Here is a 25,966-nt window from a genome sequence, read left to right as displayed (position 1 = left end):
GTGCCTACTGGTGCCTACTGGTGCCTACTGGTGCCTCCCAGCACCGGCCATCGCCCCCGATGGATGCACACATGGATGCACGCTTGGATGCACGCATTCTTAGCCTGCGGAGTTTCAGTTCTTCCCGAAATTCTAAAATCTTCAGTTAAATATGATGGGAAGTTCTTCTGCAATATTCAAATAATTACAATTTTATATTTCCTCTGAATAAAATTCACACCAATTTACTGGATAATTACATCTAAATAAGATTATGATTGAAAGCTGTGTTTCACACAATTAACCAAATATGCAGCCAGTAAAGTTACTTCTTTAAGCTAGAAAATATCTAGGACAACCTGTTACCAAAAAGCTACCAAATTACTACCCCAGAGATTTGAGAGTAGAAAAGAGGAACAAAAGCATTTAAGTAGGTGAGGACAGAAATGCACAGCCATCTAAAATATAAAAAACCCCTCAAGCTCTTTCCAAGGAAGTTACAGAAAAAGAGTCAGACATGAAGTTGCTCTGCAGCAATGATATTCAGCTGCGTAATGGGATGCTTCAATACAAATCTCTTGTTATATCAGCAGGAAAGCTGGTAAAATATGCTGAATGAACAACAATAAATATCACTAAACCATTCCACACTAAACAATTAGGGACTATCACGAAACTCTGGAGTCCCACTGTAAAAAACAGGTCCTTCTATTGTCTAGAACCCAAAAACAATACATTAACTTTGGATGTATAAAAAGCATTTATGCTTTTCCATTGCACAGACAGCCTTGAAAAAATAAAAGAAAAATAAATAGGGCTGTGACAAGTGGTTACACAGCAGGTCTGCTGTGTTATATTTATAATATTTCATTATAAATATTTTTCTGTCCTGATTCCCATGTACTTGCTACACAAGCTATCTAATCTTTCAGTCACAAATTTTATTCTCAAGGCCCCAATTAAACCTCTTCCTTCTTAATAATGTTTTTCTTCTTGTCCTGCCTAAAACGGATCTCTTTGCATCAACCTCTCTACTCTATGGAACATTGCTAACCAGGCCTGTCCAAAGTGTCCTCTTTGCCAGATGAAACAAAAATTGAAATAAATATATAAATGATATACAAAGAGAAAGAACCAGGTTCTTCAGCCTTTCGTCCTCAGTCATATCCTCCTTACTTATTTCTTCATTCCTTCCCTCTGAACTTTCCCCAGCTAGTCCCAATCTTGCAAAAAATAGAACTAGTTCTTGAATGTACTGGCATCACTAATTGATACCTTCTCATCCATTAAGCTGACAGTTCTCTTCTATAAAATTGCACCTTAATCAGTCACACACTGCTACAGATATTTCCTATGCAGATGTGGTTGTATTATATATGACCTTGAATCACACCCAAATGCAGGCTGTTTCTTCCATTTGTTGAGACTGTGTTCTGTGCTCCACCCTCCTGCCAGTTTAGCACTGTCTGCAAATATTAACACTGTATGTTTTAATCCTTCCCTGCTGGAATTATTAATAGAAAACTGAACATGAGTAGATAGAGAATGAAGACTTGCAGAATTCCATTTCACAAAACCAGTTTGATACTGAGCCATCACAGTAGAGAAACTTCTGAGAAGGGAAGCTCTTCACACTGCATTAGCAATTAAGTACAGCTCACAAATTGATGCACATTAATCTAAATGAGTTTTTTCTAGTTGTTTTTGAGAACATTAACACAAAATGTCAGAACATTTACTGTCTTCAAGATACAGAAATCTATTATTCTCTCTGCACAAGTTCTGTCACAGTGTTCTAAAGGCAATCAAATATATCTGTATTTGTTACTTTTGTTACTGTGCCTCTCAACTGCTTTTTGCAGTTGCTTAGATGGTAAATAGTTCACTCATACTAATTAGGAAAATTAATCTGATGCTGACAGCATTAGATGTTCTCTTAGATCACTTCTATGTGTGCATGGACTACAAGAATGAAGACACAAAAATACTAAAGTAATGTGATGCATCTTGAAACTAACCACACATGAGAAAGACTGCACTAAAATCCATCTGTTAACATCCATTTGTGAACAATTAAATGTTTACTGCAACACTACCCAAAGCCAGGAAAGGAACATTGAAACAGACCTGCCAATTCCAACTGCACTGGAGTAGCATCATGTACCACAGGCACACTCAGTGTATCATTGAATGGGAAGTTAAAAGAATACTCATAAATTGCAAATGTAATAAACCTAAAGGACAAAAGAAAATCTCCTTAAACTACTACCAATGCTCAAAAAATGTGGTCAAGGACCATCAAAACAAAACCCAGCCTCATATCCACAATTTCAGAAAGTTATTTCTATTTTAATATACTGTATCTCTTAAAGAGAGCAATTTTAAAATTCTGGCAGTACATAAAACATGAATTCTGAGTTAGACTGAAAGTGGGAGATAATATTGGACCAATGTCAATTTACTTAAGCATTAAAATGCCACATTTTACTAAAATTGAGTGATTTCAAATGTGTTTTATTTATTTAATGTAGCATAGATGAGCTAAAGCAGACTGAAAGAATGGAAAAATATTCAAGATGACAGAACTACAAAGAAATCTGCTATTTGGTAAACCAGCTGGTCTTAATTAGACATTCATTTTTGAAGGGAGGACACAAAATCTTCAGTAATCAAGCCAGTTAAATCAACATGCACACTAGTTACAAAAAGACATAACAAGTGGAAGATCCTTTTCCCTGTTCAAAAGGAATAAGAACACTTTTTCACATGGTTTCTAAATCAATTTCATATTTAAGAGAAGTAGCATCTTGTTTCAAAAGTGGAGCTGGGAATTTACTCAGAGAACCACCTTCTCAAGAGCTGACAGAAATCACAAAGCTTTCTTCTCTAAGGTTCTGATCCACAGCTGGATCTACCATGCAGGGCATGGATACAAACACAACACCAAATCTCCTTCTCCCTTAGCATATAGCTGAGGAGGGGAGAACTGACTTAGCAATTTCTGCATCTTCCCAGGCTTTGCAAATAATGCAACTGATCACCCACGACTAAAACCAAAGAATTACAGGACTCCTGCAGCAGTGTAAAGCACACAGTGCCCAGTCTCATCGTGCCCCACAAAGCTGCAAACTGAATGTGCCACCACGACACCTTCTTACCCCTCTTGTACAGTCACAACTAATGTCTCCCTGCAGCTTCAAATGCAAGCTTAGGAGGCATTAAATTAAAACAACCAAAACACAACATTTTAAGACAGTGTTTTTATGTGAATGCAATTGACTAAGAAATATTGCTGACAAAATATTATGCAATTTAATGTCAATTTCTACTTCACTGTAAAAAAAAAAAAAAAAGAAAAAAAAAGAAAAAAAAAAAAAAGCTTTTTCTGAGAAGACCCCAGCATCTCAGCACACAGTAAGGAAAGGGAATGTGGTACGACCATCACACTCCCTGCCTTATTACCTGACTTCCCAGTTTTGCAGCTCACACATCACCACTTCAGAAGATTTACCCCCTATTGCTGAAAGACAGCAGGGTCTTGTCTCACACAAAATGCTTACTCTGGGCCAAGCATCCTATCACTGAGGTGGTGCACTCTTGTAAAACAAGTCACTCTGCTGAACACAGAACACTAAGGAGCTGGGATTAAAAGGGGGCAACTCTCTGTCAGATAAACGCTGGCTACACTGATGGAAGGAGGAGGCTCTCTCTGCTCCAGAAGTGGTGAATTATGAGATTGGCTCAGAGGTAGCACTAAAATTCAGCAGCTGCAGGCTGGCACAGCTGCTGATGCTGTGGCTGGATTGCTGGAAGCCAATCCCAACCAAGCTGCTAAACACAAAATTTGTGGCAGGTGCACTAAGAGACCGTATAGTGCTTAACATCAAAACCCTCCAGTGGAGGAAGAAGATTACATTACACAACAATCTTTAGCAGTGTTCTCAGAAAATCTTAGCTATTGCTTCATTTTTAAAGTCCCAAATCATAATAGCCTTGGCTATTATGTGCTAGGCTAAGATAAGAGCATATCCAAGTCAATAACAAAGTGAGCAGCGGCAAAACATATTTTAATGTGTCCCAAAAGAAACTTTTTAAATTGCAGGGTTGAATGACTTAGGAAAAAATCAGTCCAGGATAGAAATTTTCCCAGCTAATACACAGAGGTGCTGAATTACCCCTGCATGCTCCTGCAATTTATGAGGGAACACTGTTGTTTTACATCCAGGATCCAAACCTGTCCCCAAACATCAATGTGAATTCAGCAATTTATATTGCTTTCATGTGAAAGCACTGACCAGCATTCTAAGTAACTGTACCAATCAAGTCGTAACTTTCATCTCCCAAAATAAGACTAAATACAATAACAAAATTAATATTTTTATATCCACCAGCAAGCATGGGAGTTCTAATACAGATAAAACACTGGGTGGGTTCAATTGAAGCCATAGATCATAAAAGTCAAAGTGAATCTAATCAACATGATGCTGGAATTGAGGTAGCATCTGGTCCATCATCTACATTAGGACTCCCAGTGCTGCCAACACCAATTAGCATTAGGTCATCGTTATAATCTCTTTGCCAATTCAGGGACATGATTTCCATGTTGCAACAATGCTAACAGAAGAAAACCAATCTGAATGAAGTAGTCAAAGCATTTTTTATGGGGACTCTTTTCGAAGGCACAGTGTTGATCTCATACCATGGTGAGGCAGATAATGCCTCCACAGGAAATTGCCTATGTAATTGTGGTACACAATGGTTATGTCTGCACTACTTTTAATCTGCTAAAGCATTTTATAATGGGCTGATGCACAACTATCAACTTCTATTAATGGCAAATGATACCCAGTGAATCACAGATACCCACTAGGTAAGGTGTGCTCTGGTATCATGTCTTCACTGCGAGTTCCACAGGCTGGACAGGACACACGCTCATTTCAACTTCTGATCATAGAACCGCCAAGGCTGGAAAAGATCTCTAAGATCGTTCGAGTTCAACTATTAAAACATCTCAAATGTGCCAAAACTGCTCAACAATTCTTCATCTCAATTTGCAAACTGAGGAGGCATTTTTTTCAGACGCATTTTTAAAACAACGCTTTTATCTTTTCAGCGCAAAAGTATTCACGTATTTTGGCAAGACAAGCCCTGTGCGATGCTGCCCCAGAGCAGGAATACAGCACAGGGATGCTGCAGATGCCGAGCTGTCCCGGGCAGCACGGCCGGTACTCCCAACGCACCCGCAGACTGGGGCACAGCAGCAAGCGTGGCTCCACCTCGGCAAGGGGAGGAGCAGGGGAGGGGAGGGGAAGGGAGGGTTGTGCCCCCAGCCCAAGGGCCGCCCCGGGGCCCCGCACGCTCAGCTCCGCCTCCCCCTGCTGCCGCGGAGGGCGGGCTATCCTCCCGCTTACCCGCCGGTGCTGCTGGGCGCTGGGCGATGGCGCTGCCCCGCGACCTCGGGGCTCTCGCCTGCCCCGTCCCCCGCCTCCTCGGTGCCCGTAAGCGCCGCCTCTTCCCCGGCCCCCGCCTCCTCCGCGCCCGTGGCCGTCCCCGCCGCCTCCTTCCTTCTCCGCGTCGGGCGCGCCGGAGGGGCGCCGCCGGCCGTGCCGGGCCCCTTCCCTGCGGGGCCTGCTGCCGCCCCGCTCCGCCTGCATGGCCGGGCTCGCCTGCCGCGGGCCGCCGGGGCCGTGCCCGTCCCGCCCACTGCCGGAAAGGGCCGCTCGCCGGGGCCCGGGGAAATGGCGGCGGCGGAGCGGTCTCGGCAGCGCCCCCTGCGGGCCCTGGCAGCCCCGGGCCGGGCCGGGCCGGCCCGCACCTCCTGCCGGTACCACGGGGCAGGGAGGGCGAAATCGCGTCCACGTGTGTGAATAAAAACAGAAAAAAACATGTATTTAGTGCTTAGAAAATAGAGCTCTTAGCTAAAGCTAGATGAATTATGGGATTGTTTAGGTTGGAAAAGGTCTTGGATATCATTCAGTCCAGCCGTTAAGCCTGCACTGCCACTTCGACCACTAAACCATGTTCACATTTACCACATCTTTTCAATACCTCCAGGAAAGGTGATTCTATTGCTTCCCTGGGCAGCCTGTTCTAATGCCTAACCACGCTCTTGGTGAAGAAATCTACCTAATACCCAATGTAAACATCCTCAGGTGCAGCTTGAGGCTGTTTTGTCTTCTCTCTGGCATCCCAGGAGAGAAGAACCATCACCGCAGCCTCCTCTGAGGCTGTTCTAGACGGCAATATACCCTCCCTGAGCCACTTTTCCTCCAGACTGACCAAACATCTCCCTCAGCTGCTCCTCACAGGACTTGCGCTCCAGACCCTTCCCCAGCTCCGCTGGCCTCCGCTGGAGCCGTCCCAGCACCTCAGTGTCATTGCAGGGACAGCGGGGCCCAGAGGGGGACACAGGACTCGAGGTGTGGCCACACCAGTGCCCAGCGCAGGGCAGGCAGCGCTCACTGCCACACTGCTGCTGATGCCAAGGTGCCATCGACTTTTTTGGCCACCGGGGACCTGCTTGCTCGCGTTCAGATGCTGTCAGCCAGCGCCTCCAGCACCTTTTCCACTAGGCAGCTTTCCAGCCACTCTTGCCCCAGCCTGTGGAGCTGCATGGGAGTGTTGTGACCCAAGTGCAGGACCTTTGCTTTCTGTAGCAAGTGAGGGAAAAAGCAGCTGATCCCAGGCAGAAAGGGTGTTCGGCAGACACCTGCGCTGCATGAACCACATGAGTTGGCTCTACAGCCTCTTGAGGAACATCCTTCTCTCAGGACACAGAGCAGAGACACAGGAACAGCTTAGTGCTAGGCTGGTTTGTCCTGCTATTCTTAAACTAAGCAGCCACTCATGCTGTTCTTGAGGCAGTTCACCAGTTTCCTAACACCAGCTAGCCCCATCCCTCTTGAACACACAGGCTGTCATTTGACAACACATTAAAATATCAGTCTGGTTTTGAAGGGCTTTTCAGCCCAGGGATCATTCCAGCAAAATGTGACCAAACCTCCTATTTTGTGAAATCATGGGCTGTACTGTAGCTGCACAACTACCTGTGTTGTGGGCTGCTGAGTTCCGGGGCACAGTGGGCAGCAAATCCGTAAATTAGCTTAGCACACAAGCAAATAAATAAAGTAAAAGGGAGCAGCTTTGGCAAGCACATTGCAAAGACATGCAAGCAATACTCATGCAGCCACCGCAGGTCTGACAGAATGAGATGGAGCTAATAAAACCTGGTGAACCCAAGCTGTGCCTGCATCTGTGGTGCAATTAATCTGTGACACGAACAATCTGCCTGCAGATAACTGTAAGCTGACTTTATATACAAATTTAACAACTCACAATAATTAGTACTTACAGATAGATTGAAAAAAAATATCATTACTACTTGGCAGCACATAACAAATACCATTTCAACTCACAAGTGTGAACATCATACATTAATAATTATGAGACAGCAAAGTCATGATACTGTACATATGCATTTTAATTTTATAATTTAGTTTTGATGTCCCTATTATTATCATCTCTTATGATAGACAATGAACATAAATTATGTTACCATAGCACACAGAAGTCCCTCTCACAGGCTCTATTAGCCTGAGTGATACACAAATAGATGACAAAAGGTAATCCACCAAGTGTTAATACAGACCTATGAAACAAAAGAGGATAGAGAATAACGAGATCATATGAACAGCCAACATGCCAAGAAGAGATCTTTGCATACTAATAAGTCAACTGTTGTCAACTTTATAGACATCACAGTAAAATAGCCCATTAGGGAGGGAAGGCTTTGCGTGATCAAACAGTGCTTTTTATTAATAAATTATTAAGAAATTATGTCGTTTCTGTAATGTATTATCAGTATTTCTCCAAGCCATCAGTTGGGTCAGTTTAAACCAAGAACATCTGTGTCACAACAACTACAACAACAGCAACAACAATTTCTGCTTCTCCTGCTGCTCTGAAGTCTGCAATCCACATGGCGTAGTTCGAGCAGTCTTTCTTCCTGTTTACTAATGTTAGGGAATGTAAGAGACCTGAGAGGAAGGACACTTGCTATCTATGATAAAGACAAAGCATTACAGGCCACAGCATCTATACAATTTCCAGTCTTCCCTCTCCTGAGGCAAGTGCTATTTCTGGCAAAAAAAGGCAGAAAGTTGAAACAATCTGTAGTTGTTCTACATGGCTGCTCAAACCCAGGTGTTAGGCAAATGTAGTTTGTAAAGGTTTATTCCTCTACCTGATATTCATAGCTGTGCCTTTTTAAGACCATCTCCAGCCTTAGCTGATATCATGCAAAAGCCCAAGGCCGGTACTGGCCCTCGCTAGTGCTACATCGCAGCCAGGCAGCAGCTACATCTACACCTTCTATCTCTCAGTCCTGGCTCAGATCCTGACTCAGACCTGCTGGCTGGGCTTCCTGGCTTGCTCTCAGACATGCCTCATCACTCCAGACTTGCTGTGCAAGCACTGGACCATCACTGTCTCTCACCTTCTCATGAACCCAATGTGCTTCTCCACATCCTGCTGCTTCTTGGTCAGCCTCAGCTCCCACCTCCTGTGGCATTGTCCTCACCTTCCCTCACAGAGTGAGCAGGCCTCATTGTTCCCTGAGATTGCCACACTAAACCCACTGCCACACTGCCATGCTTGAAAATTTAGTCAATGAAGCTTTTAATGCAGAGAACAACTTTGTTCTGTCCACAGCAAAAGAAGCGTAAGACATGGAGTAAGAAACAGATTCCTCTCTCACAGCTCAGTTACCTACCACAGCCATGCAGCTGCTCCACACACCTTTGTTTCACATGAAATGAATTGCTACCCTTCAAGTTTTTGTGAAGATTTGTAAAGCCAGTGCACCAGCCATCAAGACAGCTCTGACTTGGGGGAGATCTTTCCAGAACGCAGAAGCAAGATGAAATGTCCTTCTTTGCATAGGACTAATTAGAACTGCTGTGGCACTTCAGCTCTTCTTGGCAGCTAGACTGCCTCTGGAGGTTGGAGAGAGAGAGCCAAGCATACAGATGGTCAACATGCATGTATTATGATTGTTGCTAGTCTGCAAGGTCTATACATGAATTAGAATCCTGTTGAATTAGGCTCAGTGTATAAGCAGAATACAAATGCAGAAAAATTTAAATATAAAATGGGAGATGATAGACACACACAGATGGAGGAGAACCACTCTGGGAAGTACGATAGGCAGAAGTCTCAGTATATCAGGAAACTTGCCATTATCCAGTTTCATCACAAAAAGAGATCACCATTTAATCAGGGTTTGAAGTAGAAACATGATACACTTCAGTGGATGTTTAGGAGACCTGGGGAAAAAAGTGAAGGAAACAGTAAAAGCAAATAAGGATCATAGAATTGTAGAATAATCAAGGTTGGAAGAGGCCTGTAAAATCAAGTCCAGAATGCAGAACTACCACTGTAGCCCCTAAACCACTCAACCGGTGCCAGGTGCAGGCACCTCTTAAACACCTCTAGGGCTGGACAAAGAGGACAATGTAAGAAAATTACATGCTTTTCTGAAAGTTCAACTATTGGCTGTAAAAAATTCTATTCAGGTGGTGAGAGACAGGACACAACTTCTTGGTACAAAAGTCAGATGTGGGAAAGAGATAGTCTGTAAAACCTCACAGTTAATAAAAGGCACTTCCCAAGACCAAAGAAAACAATGTTCTGAGAGTTAGGATGAAAGATGAAAACACAGAGAAGTGGTGTGAATGGATAGGGAGGACCATATAATAGAGATCTGATGTAGAGAGAATCTTAAAGACTTAGAAATGGACTTTAATAGGTCATTCATGTGATAATTTTAGCTGAACCTATATCTGCTTTGAAAAAGAGATCATACCAGTTTTATACAGGCTAAAACACCAGTAGAAAGATCTGTTAATAATTTAGCTTTCATTTCTGACTTTGAAAACTGAATACTATTTGACTATTTAAAAATTACACAGTTTAGTGAGACTAAGTGTCAAGTAAGTGAGTAGCCATCACCTGATGTGATGGAATTACTAAAAACCCAGTAGGTATCTTTGAAAGAAATTTTGCCTAATGCTGGTTCACTGGCACAAGAAACAGCAGTGAGGAATGTAGAAAGCAATGGATGTCAGTGGCATGTATACATTAATAGAGTGGTCCTGTTTTCACCTTTTGCTGCTTATGCAAGTATTATTTCAAACTGGTATTTGAAATGGGTTGTTAAATTTGCATTTTTTACCAGAACCAGTCTTCTGGTTCTTCCTCTGCAGTTTACTCCTCTGTATCCTCAGTCCTGCCATTCACTCATCCAAAGTACCCAGACTGTACTTCAGTGCTTAACCCCATCAGTCTTCTCTGTTCTAAGATCTCTTGATTGAGTTTTGTCCACAAATATCTTCTTGGCCTGCTTCATTTGCTCAAAGATTCCCCTCCATTGCCTCAGCACTTCTAACACCTATTTGTTTCTTGCTGTCACCATGCCAGCGTGGCTCCTAACTCCCATGCACCCCCAGTATTCACTTACTCATTTTCTGTTGTTGGTGATTTTTACAACTTTTGAAAGATAATTCCTGAAACCTTGGCATGCATTTTAAATACTGTATGAAACAACACAGTGACTCACTGTCCTACTGCAAAACCTTAAATGTCTGTGTTTGAGAATATGTAGAGGGTTCCTAAGACACTCAAAATGTAAGAGCTGGGATGGTTGACTGTCTTACGAAATAATAGTTAGACTGCATTTTGAAATGTCATAAAATGCCAGAGCACATTGTCCTAGGATGTACATTTGTGTGTTTTAGTTATGTTCACAATTGTAGAAATAGCAATCAAAATGTGAAAAGAGAACACAAATATTGTGATAAGTTGTTTCACAGGTGTTTTCATAATAACTAATGGAAATGTGTGCTATTGAGCTACTTAAATTTTCTGATTTTTTTACCTTTGATCTTTATAGCTATCTCCAAAAGGATGCTTCTGACTACAGAAAGCAGTATGCAACAGTACTAAGGTCCCGATGACAACACACCAAGGACAGCAATGGAAGTCAATTTATTCAGCAATTCTACTGTTGTAAACAGTTCATCCATCAACCATAAGCAGTTAGAAGGGCATAGCCTCTGGGAAGTCATTACTATTGCCACTGTAACTGCAATTGTAAGCTTAATAACCATAGTGGGAAATATTCTTGTAATGATATCCTTTAAGGTCAACAGTCAGCTCAAAACTGTCAACAATTATTACTTGCTCAGCCTTGCCTGTGCAGATCTCATCATTGGGATATTTTCTATGAACCTTTACACATCCTATATACTCATAGGCCATTGGACTCTTGGAAGCCTCGCCTGTGACCTGTGGCTAGCACTGGACTATGTAGCTAGCAATGCCTCAGTAATGAACCTCCTAGTCATCAGTTTTGACAGATATTTTTCCATCACAAGGCCTTTAACTTACAGGGCCAAACGCACACCCAAAAGAGCTGGCATCATGATTGGTATGGCTTGGCTGATTTCCTTCATGTTGTGGGCACCTGTAATCTTGTGCTGGCAGTATTTTGTGGGTGAACGAACAGTACCACCTGAAGAGTGCCAGATACAGTTTCTGTATGAGCCCATTATTACCTTTGGTACTGCAATTGCTGCTTTTTACATTCCAGTGTCTGTGATGACCATTCTGTACTGCCGCATTTACAAAGAGACCGAGAAACGCACCAAGGACCTCGCTGAACTGCAGGGCTCAGAGTCTGTGGCAGAGTATGAGACGATAAAGCCTCAGAAAACTCTCCTGAAGTCTTGCTTCAGTTGCAAGCAACAAAACTTAGTCAAAAGAGAGGGGTGTCAGGCTTCGTGGTCCTCATCTAGCCGAAGTACGTCAGCTACGGCGAAGGCCTCCCAGGCAGCGAGTACGTGCATGGACTGGGCCAAGGCTGACCAGTTAACCACCTGCAGCAGCTACGCCTCCTCCGAAGACGAGGATAAACTTGCCACTGACCCAGTTTTCCAAGTAACTTACAAAAGTCCATCTAAAAGTAAGGCAGAAGAGTATAGTGAGACTACAGATGTTGTTGTCAAAGACCAACCTGAAGAAAGTGATTTTGAGAACCAGAAATACTTTTTGTCGCCTACCAAAGAACACGTACAAAAAAGTAAAAAATGTGTGGCCTATAAATTCCGTTTGGTGGTTAAGGCTGATGGCACGCAGGAAGCCAACAATGGTTGCCGAAAAGTAAAAATAACTCCTTGTTCTGCTGCTCTGTCAAAGGACCCTTCCATCAAAAGCATGGATCCAAATATAAATAACCAAATCACCAAAAGGAAACGCATGGTTCTTATAAAGGAGCGCAAAGCGGCACAGACTTTAAGTGCCATTCTTTTGGCTTTTATCATCACTTGGACTCCCTATAATATCATGGTTTTGATCTCCACATTTTGCTCTGACTGCATCCCCCTGACACTGTGGCACCTTGGATACTGGCTATGCTATGTGAACAGTACTGTTAACCCCATGTGTTATGCCCTCTGTAATAAAACTTTCAGGAAGACTTTTAAGATGCTGCTTTTCTGCCAGTGGAAAAAGAAAAAAGTGGAAGAGAAACTATACTGGCAGGGCAATACCAGACTGCCATAGTTGTTCTTGTATAAGAAATAAGGAGATATATAGATATTGATGTAACCTAACAAATTCTGTATTTTCAAAGCTATTGCTGTTGTGTCTAGTGGTTAAAAAAATCTGCTGAAAAGTTAAATTTTGCATGAAAGTAGTGTGCTTGGGATAAAAATGTCAGTGGCTGCTATAAGCAACACAGGTTGTTTTTGACTATGCAGTAGAATTGCATTACAATTATTATGTTTGATGTCTTATGTCCTTTCTTTCAGCCCGAGAATAGGTGGAGTAAACTATATACTAGAAATTAGACTGGGATGATCATCCAGTCATCAGGTTAGGTCATTCGGTCTGTCTCTCTGTAGAACAGAACTGTTTCTTCCTATAGTTCTTTGCTAGTGTATTGTTTATTTAGTTTTCAGTGTTCCAAGCAATGCAGCCTGTGCTACCTCTGTTTTGAGGCTTTGAGATGAAACTGTTGAGATGAAACAAGGACTATCTAAAGGGTAAATGCTGTCATCCCCAATACTAAGTGGTTAAGGAGATTCATGATACTCCCAGTGAACACACACATTATAGCAGGACATAATACTGAGAAAATTTCTACTTTAAGGATGACTCTTGTGGAGACTTAAGAACGGCTCATAGTGGAAGAGCTTATAGTGGAAGAAATAGATATTGTATTTTGTACATGAAGGAGCCAGTCCCAATATCAGTTCCATCCTGCAAGTCACCATCATTTTCAAAAATGGTGACACCTGAAATTCTCCAGTTCCCAGTACCTCTGAAGGAAATTATGAAATTTTATTCAACAGTGACAAGGGTACAAATCAGAACTGACTGTATGGCATAATGGACACAGTCTGTCTACAACACAAGGAAAGTCTTTTTTGCAATCTCCTTTGTTGCACTACACCTTGCTCCAAAAGTTTCCATAACATTTACCTATATATAGTGAGAAAAATGGCATCCTTTAAAGAGGAAAGATTTTTTAAGCAACTTTTTTATGTTTCTGTAAAACTATTAATAGCACGTTGAATTCTTTGTCATTAAGTAGCTTTGCAAGTACTAGTCAACATCAGGTGCTTGGAAATATAAGTTATCTTCAGGCACTCTCTTTTGGTCCAGCGAAACCACATGTGGTACAGATGTGGCTGAAGTCAACACCCCTGCTGGCTGTGTCTGCTGGGACTGGCTTGTACTGGCCTACTTATGAGCTAAGACTGACCATTGGCTGAGATTAGAGAGGGCTTTTGGTGCCGAAGCTGAGCTGTCTGTGCCTTCCTGATGTCTGCGCTAGACTGGCAGGAGCCCTGCAGCACTGACCAAGTGAGTGGGTAAGCAAGGGGCTGCCTTCAGCAGAAGGCTTTTGGAATGGAGCTGGTGACCTCCCTGTGGTGGGAACAAACAAAAAGCTTCAGAAAAGGTCCTGAGAAAACAAAGTTAACAGCAGCAGGAGTCATGAGGTGTGGAAGTACTAAAGAAAAATGTTTATGAAAGAATGAGAAAGATATGTACACAAAGTTCAAATTCAGTTCTAGCCTTTCTATCAAAATTCTGAGTGAGATACTCTGGAATATTAGTTTGGGACAATTTTCATGATAAATCTACTGAACACTTTAGCAGGACATTGCAGTGGTGACATTAGCCAGTTGCACATTTCAGGGGTTGTATAAGTCATCGTGAATGTACCATTGCTCTCAGTGAAATTGTTTGCATAACGTATTAAGTTATCATACCATCAGGATGTTCTCCTACAGATAGATAAATCCTCCATGTCAACAATCACAGTACAAGTGATTAACATGTTTTTAGCACCAGTGTCCACAGGGGAAAATTTTGTCAGTGAAAGATTAGCAGTGTACTAATGCAAAAATATGTTCTCTAAGGCCACATGATTGATTTTGTAACACACCATACTGGGCCTCTTATTTTGTATGTGCATCAGCATATGGTTACTTATGAAAGGAAAGCAGAGGTCTTTATAAAAAACTCTTTCATCAGCTTTGTTCTGTCACTATCCAGAGCTTTTCCTGTGTACAGTAACTATGTACAAATTAGTTGTTAGAGTGGGTTTATTTTATATTACATCAGACCAGTCATTCAGTAAACTATGTTTGATTTTTAGCAAATGAATGTGTCTCTCTGGGGGCACAAGCTGCAGTTAAAGACAAAATTTATGGGGTAGTAACAGTTCATGCTAGCTGCACTGTTATTGCTGAAATGAAGCATTGGCTCTTACTGGAATTAAATGGACTATTTTTGTTGGTTTTGAAGTTTGTTAATCAAGAATGTTCTGTAAATGTTTATGGACTCTCTGCTCAGTAAATGTATTAGAATACCCAGTGATGGATGCAACAATGTTGGTTCAATGTAATTGTGAAATATGTGCACAAATTATGCTGCTAGCACCTAACCATGTGAGAGATTACATGGCCACACATGAGTACATTGTAAATATCAAGAAATATATGAAGAGGTGTGCGTTACTTTATTGTTATGTAGGATGCTTATTCTTAAAAAAAAATCAAAACCTCAAAAGGACAAATGTGGTCCTCATCAGAGTATCTGTTAGTACTTGGTTGTACTTTGTACCTTTTTAAAAAGTGTTGTGGGACTTCTGCAATGTAGGACAATCTTATTATCTTGTTATCTGTCCTTTTAATGACATTTTTACTGATCCTGTAATTGATTATTGTCATGGACTAATGAAATGCTTTTTGTAAAACTACATTTTGGTTTCACATAATTTCATATACATACGTCTATATAGATATGTATGTAGTGTCAATATAGATGCATAAATACACATCCCTAACTAAGCTTTTCAGAGACCCAGTGCCTTTTATATTTTAAAGTATTGAATTTTCCCACAAAACAGGGATATGATTTTGATCTCTTCCTTTTCATATATGCCAGCACCCCTACATATTCCAGATCCCCATAATTTATCAACCAACATTAATTTTTTGCAAATATGATTTATGTGTGTAGATAAATGTAATGCTCCTGCAGCTGCTGGGTAGTCAGTGACTTCTCTGTTTTGAAACACAGGCTAAACCTTAACTGTAGAAAATGATACGGTGTCTTTTCACTTCACTACTTGGCTTCACCACCAGCAAGTCAGTAAGAGGCCACTCTGTTTCTTATTTGGTCTCCCCCAAATCTCCATTACTGCCTTTTGAGCTCCCTAAGAAATATTCTTACACAAACATTTGACAATTGAGTGTCATAAAATCTTGAGCTTTAATAAGCTTCTTGTTTATGATTTTATTAATAGCTACCCCATAAGCAGTTAAAGCAGTTTAAAATTGATAACATCATGTTGTAAAACAGGAGATAATCTATGTTTACTAGGGGTTTCAGAAAGAGATGGTGTTACAATTGTTTTTTCCATCTTGGTAAATGTATTTTTTTACAACTAAGGAATTCAGTCTTTGTTGCACTCTGTAAAAACACTGCCTTTTACTCAGTATTTTTGCCATTGGTCACTAAATGTCACTAGTTTCTTCATGTGTCTGCTGATACACTGAAGTCAGTCCTCCTCAAATAAACCAAACATTTCAAATCCTTCAGAAGTTTTCTTCTCAGCAGGTCCTCCTCCAGACCCTGGTTGCTGATGGCTTCTGTTTCAGTGGACCTCTTAAGCTGGGGAGGCTTTTACTGAATTCCTGGGTAACATGCCGAGATAGAAGCTGAAATATCTTTTAATCCTTACATGCAGCAGCAGCCTAGACGTAGTGGAGGTCAGATAGTTGTTTTAGTGTGTGCTGTCCATAAGGCCTCCTTCAGTGTGCAATTCATCAGGTAGCTATAGGAGGAAGAGTGGAGAGTGGTACAGCGGAGGATTCCAGCTGTGGAACACAGCTGGATTCAGCTCTGTAGCCCCCCACTCTGACTGTGGCCTGATGCCTTCTGAAACACAAAAGACATGAGAAAATCAGGCCATACAGCTAACGTTGTCAATTTTTTGATACAGCATATTGCATCAATAAATTAACAACATTAGTCACTTAGCCCCTAAAACCACTTTGTCATACTTTTAAACCTATGGTTATACATAAAAAATAAGGTTACCTGGAAGTCTGTAAAGTCAGAAACAAAAGCAAGCACTTTCTCATATGAAAACTGAATTATTTTAAAAGACAAATAGCGAACAAATTCTGAGTTGATTAATGTGGTATTGAATGTGAGAGTGTGCTTACATTTCCTGCAGTTGACAGTACAAATGCAGAGAAATGCAAAGTAGGAGAGGATAAAAAAAACTATTTCACTGCTATTGTTAGGAGATTGCATGTTTAAAGTGGAACATGCCTCCCATTCACAGGTGCTTAGAGCTGGAACCTTTTGCTCTAGATCTTGTCATACTTACTCATTTTGGAAGGCTAATTATTTGACCAAATAAATTTGTTTCCACATCTACTTCTGGGAAGACCCTCCTTCTTTCCCATACTGCAGGAGGCAGTAAAATCAGGAAAGGCTGAGAGAGAGTGTAGGAGAAATGAGATAGGCAGAAGAATTTAGGAGGGGTAGAATAGAAACCCCCATGTTTCAGTCTGTGATTTCACTGATGCAGTGATGAAGGCCAGATGCCTTCAGCATTGTTCTGGGTATCTGGTGATCAAGGTTCAGCAACAGAAGAAAAAAAATCTGTTCAGTTAAGATAGTCTTTTGCTAAGGAATTATGAAGTAAAGTTTAGTCTACTCCTAAAGGTTCCACACTGGTGGATGTTCTAGAATATCACTTATTTTCATCCAGTAGTTAGTCCCTAACCCGGCCACTGTGGTAATTTCCATCCATAGTTTTGTTAGAGGTGTGGAATATAGCTCAGTCCCTGAGTTCAATTAAATGTTTCAGGTTTTTTTGCTAGTAGTCATTGTTATGAGTTTTTATTACATTTTAAATCTAATTTTTTTACTTTAATTCAATGCAAAGGTTTGTAGGGCTAGTTAAAGTATTAACTAGAGTCCCTCCAGCCCTGGACAGCTGGGTTTGGTCTGCTGGTGCCCAAGTTATTCATACAGCTTGTTTGCAGAGTCCTTACCCCCAAAATCCCCTCAGACAAGCTCAGGGTGTGCAGGTTGCCTGCCTTTGATGGTCAGATGCAGCTGTGGGCTCTCCCTTCCACGCTTCCATGTCACGGTTGTTAAAACACATTTTTGGAAGGTGGGTGAACATCTAGCTATATGGCCATGAATTCTAACAAAAGCTAACAAAATATAACATGTGAGACTGGCAGCACTCAGGTGATTTTCTTGTATCCTCATCACAATTTTGGATAGAATTATGATAGAATTATAGAGATGGAATTATGCAGAACCCACATTACATTGACTCAATGATATAAACTCAATTCAGGTACTAACCATTTCTTCTCCTGTCACACTTCTGTCTTTGAGCACAGATTCAGGGGGGAAAAAAATCAGATGCTGCAAAATTGGCATGTGTGCTGTGTTGGCCTCACCCACATCACATAGCTGTATCTCTTTCTGAAAATGCTGCAGTGCATCAAGAAAACTAAAAATTGCTTTCTTGGCTTTTCTACTTCCAAAATAGTTTCTCATCTTAAGCAATCATGACAGTTTTGGTCCTCTTAAAACACAGTAGAATTTATTTACTGGAGCAATTTTCATGAAAATTATAAATAGTATTTTAAATTAAAAAGCAGGAATTCAACAGGATCTGTTGATGTAGTTTCTTTAACTGAAATATCAAAAACCCCACACATGATAATCTTATTATTAGTCTGACATTTTGTAAATGCAACAATAAAAACTCTTCAGTTGTCATTCAGTTATTCCAATGATATAGAACTGTGTGAAGCAACTCAAACAGTGGTAAAAGAAAACAAGATCTTCAAGGTTACAAAATTTTAAATCTTTTTGTTTATTGTTTTAAAGCAGAATAATTTATAATTAATCTTTGTTTTATTTTATAGTTAGAAAAAAGGCACTGTTTAATTGATGTCAATGTCGAGTACTAAAACAATTGAAACTCTTAAATGTGAAATAAAGCAGCATTCTCTTCTTTTCTCACAGTGGTATTAAAAAAAGAAAAACACTGAAGCACAGCATGGAACAGGGAGAAGTAACAGTCAAATAAAGGTAAATAAAGTGGAGTAGTCTTCAGGGTAAAAATGGAGGAATAAATAAACAATTGCAATATCAATCTGATCTTTTTAAAAGTATATTCAGTTTCTTGGGGGAAAAATTCAGAAGGGTTGTAAGCTTTGGATCGGTGGCTTTAAATGGGAAAGCTGGCAATCCCATTAGTGCTGAGTGCTCTGAAATGACGGCAGAAAAGAAAAGCCTGTGCTGAATACTTCACTGTATATGGGATCATTAAAAAGTAGAGATAAAAGAAGAGTCAATGAAGGGGGAAAGAAGCCATGGGAGATGAGGGTAATTCCAATTTCAAATATTAAAATACCATTCACTAAAGTTAGAAAAAAAGGCCTGTTGGAGTCCTATGGTACACAATACACTTCAGTGTGCATTTTGTAAATGTAGCTCTTTAACTGGAAATTTCCTTCCTGCACAATATATGAAGATGTGCAATTATAGATGTGCAATCAGTCATGAACATTGACACCAGTGCAAAACCTTCTGAAATGCATTTTTATTCATGTATATATTGTACAAGACATCATATCCTGCATTTCATATCGGACTTGTCTTATGGCTAAAATAGTATAAAATTAATTATTTAAATCTTCTGGTTATTTAAATCTTGTGGTAAAGGCCTCAGTTTCTGACAGTTTCTCACTTGTGTGGTTGGCAAATTTCTGTGACTTGTCCCAGTACTGGACAATATGTCAACATAAAGCCCCTAGAGAGGCCCAATTTAAATTTCCAGCTGTGGTTACTTAGGGCCATTACTCAGTCAGTGAGTTCACTTGAGTCACTTGAGAAATAGTCCATGTTCCTGTCAAATACTCATGGCTTGTCTACAGTTCTACTTTCTGACAGGGGCAGGCCTTGGTAGGGTACGACTGGTGGTGCTCAATGGGTTTGACCATCATCCATGCAAACTTGCAGGGCTGTTGCTTGCTGCAGTCTCTTTGCCAGTATATCACGTTCCTGCGGTTCAGGTTTGCCCCAGCACAGGCATCGTACCACCAGCCTCCCCCAGGAATGCCATTGAGCTCCAGCTTAGCACAGTTCATAAAGTAATTGTCATTGTCTCTGTCCTTGGTGGTGAACTTCTGGTTGTCATGGAGATAAGCTTCTGTGTCCAGGGTCAGAGCATCAGTGGCGTTGCCTTTGTAAAGGCCAACCCTGATGCGATACTGAGACTCCTCCCCCTCAATCAGGAATGGCTCATACTGTCCCCATTTGACTTCAGCATTTAGATTCACAAGTTTAACTCCAAGTATGTATTGCACTGAGCTGCCAGTTAACTGATGCATGTACTCATTTCCTAACCAGTGGTTCTCATCAACAGAGCCAAATCCATATTTGTAGTCCTGCCAAGTCCTGTCAAAGTCGACAGTGCTGTTGGCTGTAATGTGCTGGATTACTGTCCAGCCACCATCCTGCATGTTACAAAAGACAACAATTGGTTCTTCTTTTGGCTGGATGATATAAAGGCCATCTCTGGAATTTCCTTTGGAGTGCTTTAAAATCTCAAAGCAATCCCTAGGATAGTCTGAGTAAAAAAAAAAATGAAAGAAAAAACAAACACACACAAAAAAATTAAAGTAAATTCTGTTCAAATAGTAAATTTCAGAAATTGAACTCTGTCCTTTAGAGTGACTGAATGACTCTCTTTAGACTGGAAACTGACTGACTTCATTGCAGCTGATGGCCATTTTTTCAGCTAAAGGGGGAAGATTTCTGGGAGGAACATGCAGGAAATATTCAGAAATTCAAAAAATGGTTTGTTACTCTGTCATACAACAGAAGTATGATTTTGTATTTTTGACAGAAATATGGTTGAAAAGCCAAAAACTGTGCACATTCCTTTTCTACCAGTGTTCTTCCAGACTGAGTACTCAGCAAGTCTGCAACTCCCTCTGCCATCTGTAGGACAACTGATAGCTAGACCTGGTCTTTTCCTCAATCAACAAATTAATTTCTCTTGAACCAATTTATACTTCAGGCACCTCTAACATCCTTGAGTTAAATTCTGAAATGCATGCCATGTTTTCACTGATAGAGAGATATTAAAGCGTATTTCTTGTTAACATAAAGCTTATAAACATCTGAGGATTTTCACAGGAGGAGTTCTTTTCACTCAAACGCCAGGCTAAATTTTATAATGGATTTGCAGTCAGGACGACAGTTCTGTTCAGTGCTGAACACCAGCATCAGGAAGATGGGTGAAACTGCTTTTCCATTTTATTGCTCATCCAGTAGACCCAGAGGGTAACAAAAATGGCATATAAGGCTTGGGTTGACCCTCTCTATTGGGCTAATATATTTACTGGTGTTTTTTAAATGTAACATATTTATAAGGTAACGTCTTGCTCTAGTATAATATCAAGCATCTCTGAGACTGCAGCACAGTGCTCTGAATTTTACAATTGATTCTCAAGCTTTTTAAGAGCCAGAACATAATTTATTTAAATATACATTTACATATGTATGAACTTATAGAGAGAGAATTCCTTTTGTAGAGAAGGATGGCATTCATTGTTCTGTTACTCAGAAATATGTTTATGAATTGCAATCACTCACTTCTCCATAGAGTTGAAAGGCATGTCCTTATGTCATTAAACTGTAAAATATTTGTAATTTGTATTTAATAAAAACTTGACAATTTTATTATCTCTGTGAGAAAAATTCAGTAAAAATTACATTTTCCTGGTAGACATAGCCTACCTGACTCCGAATATGATGCCATGATATTATAGAAGGATTATTTAAGTAATTTATATGGTGATGTCCAAGCCAACAATACACACAGGGAACCTCACAGTTGCCCTTCTCAGTGATCATTATAGAACAACTTCTACAGATGGGTTCAGGACTTTGTGGCAGGACATGTTCATGTTGCAAATTATTCTTCCAGGGCTAGCTTTGGTATGTGTTGGTTGAAAATGTTACAGCAAAGCAATAAAGTAATGCCCAGAACACTTCCAAATCACTGTCTGCCTTGATGAGTACCTTTCTGATGGGCGTTTCCCAGTCTCTCATAGTCCCTCTGGGGGAGGAGGTGGGCATTAGCCAGGCCCAGTGCCTCTCTGGAGCCCAGGGACACAGAGCACTGAGAGAGCAGGAGCAGCACCAATCCTGCTGAGCTCCTCAGCGGCATCGTCCTTCTGCGGCACTCCTCCTGCAGCAATGCAGAGCTGAAACACAGACTGGAGCTGAACATGGCAATGGTTATGGCTTCTAGTGCAAAAGTCCTGAAGGAGAAAGCTTTTGAAATACTGAGCTTCAATACAGAAAGCCTCTGTCAAAGTTGGCTTCTCCCATTTTTGAAGGATCTCTTCTTTCCTGATGTCTCATTTCTGGCAAATCATTAATTTCTCTGACAGAGTGCTGTGCTGAATCACTTAGAACATCTCTCACCTTGTGCCATGCTAGGCAATGAAACATAATGCAATTTTGAGTGTGGCAAAAAGCCATCAAGAGTAATGTAATGACTAAAGAAAAACCACAACTTTTAATTATCAGAGTTAAATTTTTCTTATTCCCTGAATCCAAACTATAGTGAAATAGAGACATCAATGGTCAAAGAGACAGAAGCAGTAACATTAGCTCTGCTGACTGTCTGTAGCTCAAACAGTACTCAGACTAGGCTTTCCTAGTGCTGGAAAGGTTTCCATGCACTGGAGAACTCAACCTGAACTATGCTATGTTGTGAATTTCTGTCTACAGCTTGAAGTAACAGGTCACAGGTTTCAATCAGATTTTTAAAAAAAGTTCAGTAGAAAAAACAAAAGGACTTTCTTTAGCCTCGTCAAAACCCTGAAGTTCAATATACTGAATTGAAACAGCTTTGAGCCTCATTTTATCCACCTTTTGGGGTACATTAATACTTCATTCAGTACAGAAGAAGGCTCACCAAAATATATCCACCTTTTGGGGTACATTAATACTTCATTCAGTACAGAAGAAGGCTCAGGGTATTACTGGACTAAAACCTGGGGTCCTCACTTAGGCAAATCCCAGATTCTCTGAAAGGAGTTTCTGTCAATAACAGCTTAGAATGAAACAGGTAAACAAATGTTTCCTATGCTCTCAAATGATATATTTACTTAGACTCAAATCAAACTCTTTTAATGCTCTTTAAAATTTTTTTTAAGGACTGGGCTCCCCACAGTGGCTTTGCTGAAGGCAGAAAATAGATCTACCAGAAAAGCTCTTTAGTCAGGGCTTATTTCCTGCCAGTGTCAGCACAGTCTGCAGAGGCCAGCACCCTTCTCCACAGTGCCTTATGTTGCAACAAAGCCACATTCCTTATAAATCTAATGACTTAGCAGATTCAGCAAACAGTTTTCCAGAGTGAAAAAATTCAGGGTATTATTTTTTAAATGTCCAAGATAAATCATTGCAATAAAGTTCAGTTTTGAGAGTTAATTTTTCTACCTACCATACACAAGGCCAGCAAACCAGAATTTTCTATTCCACCTAAAACTATTCAGTAATAACTATGATTTAAGATTAAAATATAATTTGCCATTTTATGTAAAGTTGTTCATTTGACATTGGAATCATAATAAACTGGAAAATTACATTCTATGAAATTTGGCACAGTGCTTCCCTTTAAGCATTTAAATTCTGCTATACTTGTGTTTTCTACTGTCATGTATCATCTTCCCTGAAAGCTTTGATTATTATTGCTATTATGAAGTATTAAATTATAAATTACTTTAAATCAAACCCTAACCCACAAGCCCAAATCCTGATTTTCATAAAATTTGAACTTGGATCTGGAGGGGTTTTTTAACTGTTTTGGTTTTCTTTTAGTATTTTTGAATATCAGTCTTTTTTCTTCACTTATATTTATGCATAAACATTGAAAATTGATTTAAAGATCAATTTAATTCCAGAATAAAAATTGATATTAAAAATTATTAAGAAAGCACCCAAGGAACACAGCACTGGGCAGACACCTTACCTCTTTCAAGTGAAGACTGGCCAAGAACACAAATGAGCTCACTCTCTACAGTTGTACTTTGCCTGCTACTTAAGTCCAGGTGAATAAATCAGATCCAATGTGCTATCTCAAATGCAGCAAAATTGCATAGTCCTTATTTCACATTGTGCTTAATCTGCTGGACTTTGCTCTGACATATACTTGCCATAAAGTATGCATGAATTATAAAGTACAAAGTTCTTCCATAATTATTAAAATGATATAGTAATTAAATTTCCTTTATGAACCAATAGTAATGGAGAACCATGAAGAAATTTTAGTTCAGTGAATTATTTATGTTGCTTAAATAGACACAGGCAGATGCTAAAATTTACTATGCCATTTTGCATAGATGAATTAACTCAAAGTTCTACTGAAATATAGTCACATTTAAATTGCACAGAAATTATTTGATTTTTAAGTATTAAGAGCAACCCAACTATAAACAATGTTGTTACTTCATGTTTTAATGTGAATGAATCAGAAACAGTGTCTGAGAGCTCTAAAAATACAGCAAACAAAAGCAGATCAGGCTGGTCAACAGTTTTCTATTTTAGTTTATGTGGAATAACAAGAATCAGTTAACATTAACTCAGATCAAAACTGTCATGAACAAAATAAATTAATTATTGCTATGCCCTTATGTATCTGAAAGTTCTACTGTCTGTCTGCACAGCCTTTAGATGATGTCTTATCTACGTTTACCCTTTCAAAGATTAGACAACACTTAAGTTTTTGAGCTCCCTCATCCACCCTGCAACCTGCTTTGATCAGATTCCATCCTTGAAACAAATCACAACTAAAATTGATGGAACATTTAAGACCTGTGCAAGCTCTACATTGGAATTCATATCAAGTCATAATTTCTGTTCTTCAATAATTCATCTTCAGCAAGGATTTGTATTTCATGTACAATTAAATCAATACCCATAGCAAATGTCTTAGGAAATATTTGCTTGTAACATTTAAAACTCAGTGATCTTTCTCTTCCATTTTAAAGTACAAGCAATCTATTACACAGGAGGATGTCCACAGACAGTCAGAACAGTATTTCTCCATGACACTGATCAGTAGTAGAGCTACAGGGAAAAGTTTAAGAATACATATTCTCCTCTTTAGCATTATGAAGCTCGGGGAACTTCTGATATTTGTGTGTTTGACAATATCTAATTTATGGCTGGTACTAAGTATTACAAGCCATGTCTAAGCAATGAAAATACTGTATGATAACTTATGAAATATAAAGTTGCTTTGAACATATACAGATCTTGCTGAAATAGTATGCTAAGAAAAGGTAGGAGAAGGTACTTTTCCACTCTGTCCTTATAGATACACTCTGAAAAACACCATTGACCCTACTGGTACTTATTGATGGGTCTCACATCACCATGGTATAAACTGGGGTGCATCTTTGGTGCCTTTGATTCCCATATATTTAATTACTGTTTATCTCCTCTCCTGTCTTTCCATTTCTCTTTACTTTCTTGCTGTCTGCTTCTTTGTTGATTTCCAAACTTTTGTCTGAGCTGGCAGAGCAGAAGTGAAGTGGGAAGTGTTTAATTAGAAGGGAGAAGGGCACCACTCATGCTCAGAAAGGCATCTATTTTTGTAGATGAAAACTTTGAAAAACAATTAAAATCTTTGCATCTCCCTCTCTGCTCTTGATTCTGAGAACAATTTTTTAGAAATTATATCATGATCTTAAGGTCAGAGTACTTTAGATAGGTATGGTTTGATAATATACAGATTTCAAAATAAAACATTGCTACAATGACTTGTTGTTAGCCATGTTAATTAAGATACTTTGTTTCCTAGCCCAATGACCACATATTCCTTCTCTAAAGTATGCTGAAGTTTTAATTATTTTTCTGATTCTGCTGAGCTTTAACAGACAATCATTCATTTCAATTTTTCCAATTCAGGCTCACCTGTGTGGAAATAGTCTTTATACATTCTTCATATCCATATGGCACATGGGTCCAGCCTGTTCAAATCCCTCTGCAGAGCATTCCTGCCCTCCAGCAGATCAACACTTCCACCCAACTTGTCTGCAATCTGACTGAGGGTGCATTTGATCCCCTTTTACAGGTCATTGATGAAGACATTAAACAGGACTGGCTCCAGAGCCAAGCCCTGGGGAGCAGCACAGGTGAGCAGTCACCAGATGGACATGGCACCCTCACCCCCCTCTGGGGCGTCTATTGAGCCACTTTCCTACCCAGAGATGAGTGCACCCATCCAAGCCATAGGAATCCAGTCTCTCCAGGAGAATGCTGTGGGAAACAACATCAAAGGCTTGACTAAGAT

General features: G+C 40.1%; 3 protein-coding genes across 3 annotated transcripts in view; 1 reads left to right on the top strand and 2 right to left on the bottom strand.

The window, feature by feature from the left end:
• The window catches only part of AVEN (apoptosis and caspase activation inhibitor), an 88,368-nt gene extending 82,731 nt beyond the window's left edge, over nt 1-5,637 (bottom strand). The window contains exon 1 of the mRNA XM_059474634.1: nt 5,391-5,637. Within this exon, the coding sequence (XP_059330617.1) occupies nt 5,391-5,633 (243 nt within the window). The 5' untranslated portion in view covers nt 5,634-5,637. The remainder of the gene's footprint in view (nt 1-5,390) is intronic.
• Nucleotides 1-13,713, top strand: part of CHRM5 (cholinergic receptor muscarinic 5) — a 45,553-nt gene extending 31,840 nt beyond the window's left edge. The window contains exon 2 of the mRNA XM_059474633.1: nt 10,928-13,713. Coding sequence (XP_059330616.1) covers nt 11,011-12,597 — 1,587 coding nt within the window. The 5' untranslated portion in view covers nt 10,928-11,010 and the 3' untranslated portion in view covers nt 12,598-13,713. The remainder of the gene's footprint in view (nt 1-10,927) is intronic.
• A 5,807-nt stretch (nt 13,714-19,520) lies between these two features.
• Nucleotides 19,521-21,829, bottom strand: LOC132074086 (fibrinogen-like protein 1-like protein). The gene is made up of 2 exons (XM_059473565.1): nt 21,682-21,829; nt 19,521-20,221 (listed from the first exon to the last, which is right to left on the bottom strand). The coding sequence occupies exons 1-2, from the start codon at nt 21,827-21,829 to the stop codon at nt 19,521-19,523; spliced, it is 849 nt and encodes a 282-aa protein (XP_059329548.1).
• Nucleotides 21,830-25,966: the final 4,137 nt, after the last annotated feature.

This window comes from Ammospiza nelsoni, chromosome 6, assembly GCF_027579445.1.
Source record: "Ammospiza nelsoni isolate bAmmNel1 chromosome 6, bAmmNel1.pri, whole genome shotgun sequence".
Lineage (NCBI taxonomy): Eukaryota > Metazoa > Chordata > Aves > Passeriformes > Passerellidae > Ammospiza > Ammospiza nelsoni.
This window is presented reverse-complemented; position numbering and strand designations above follow the sequence as displayed.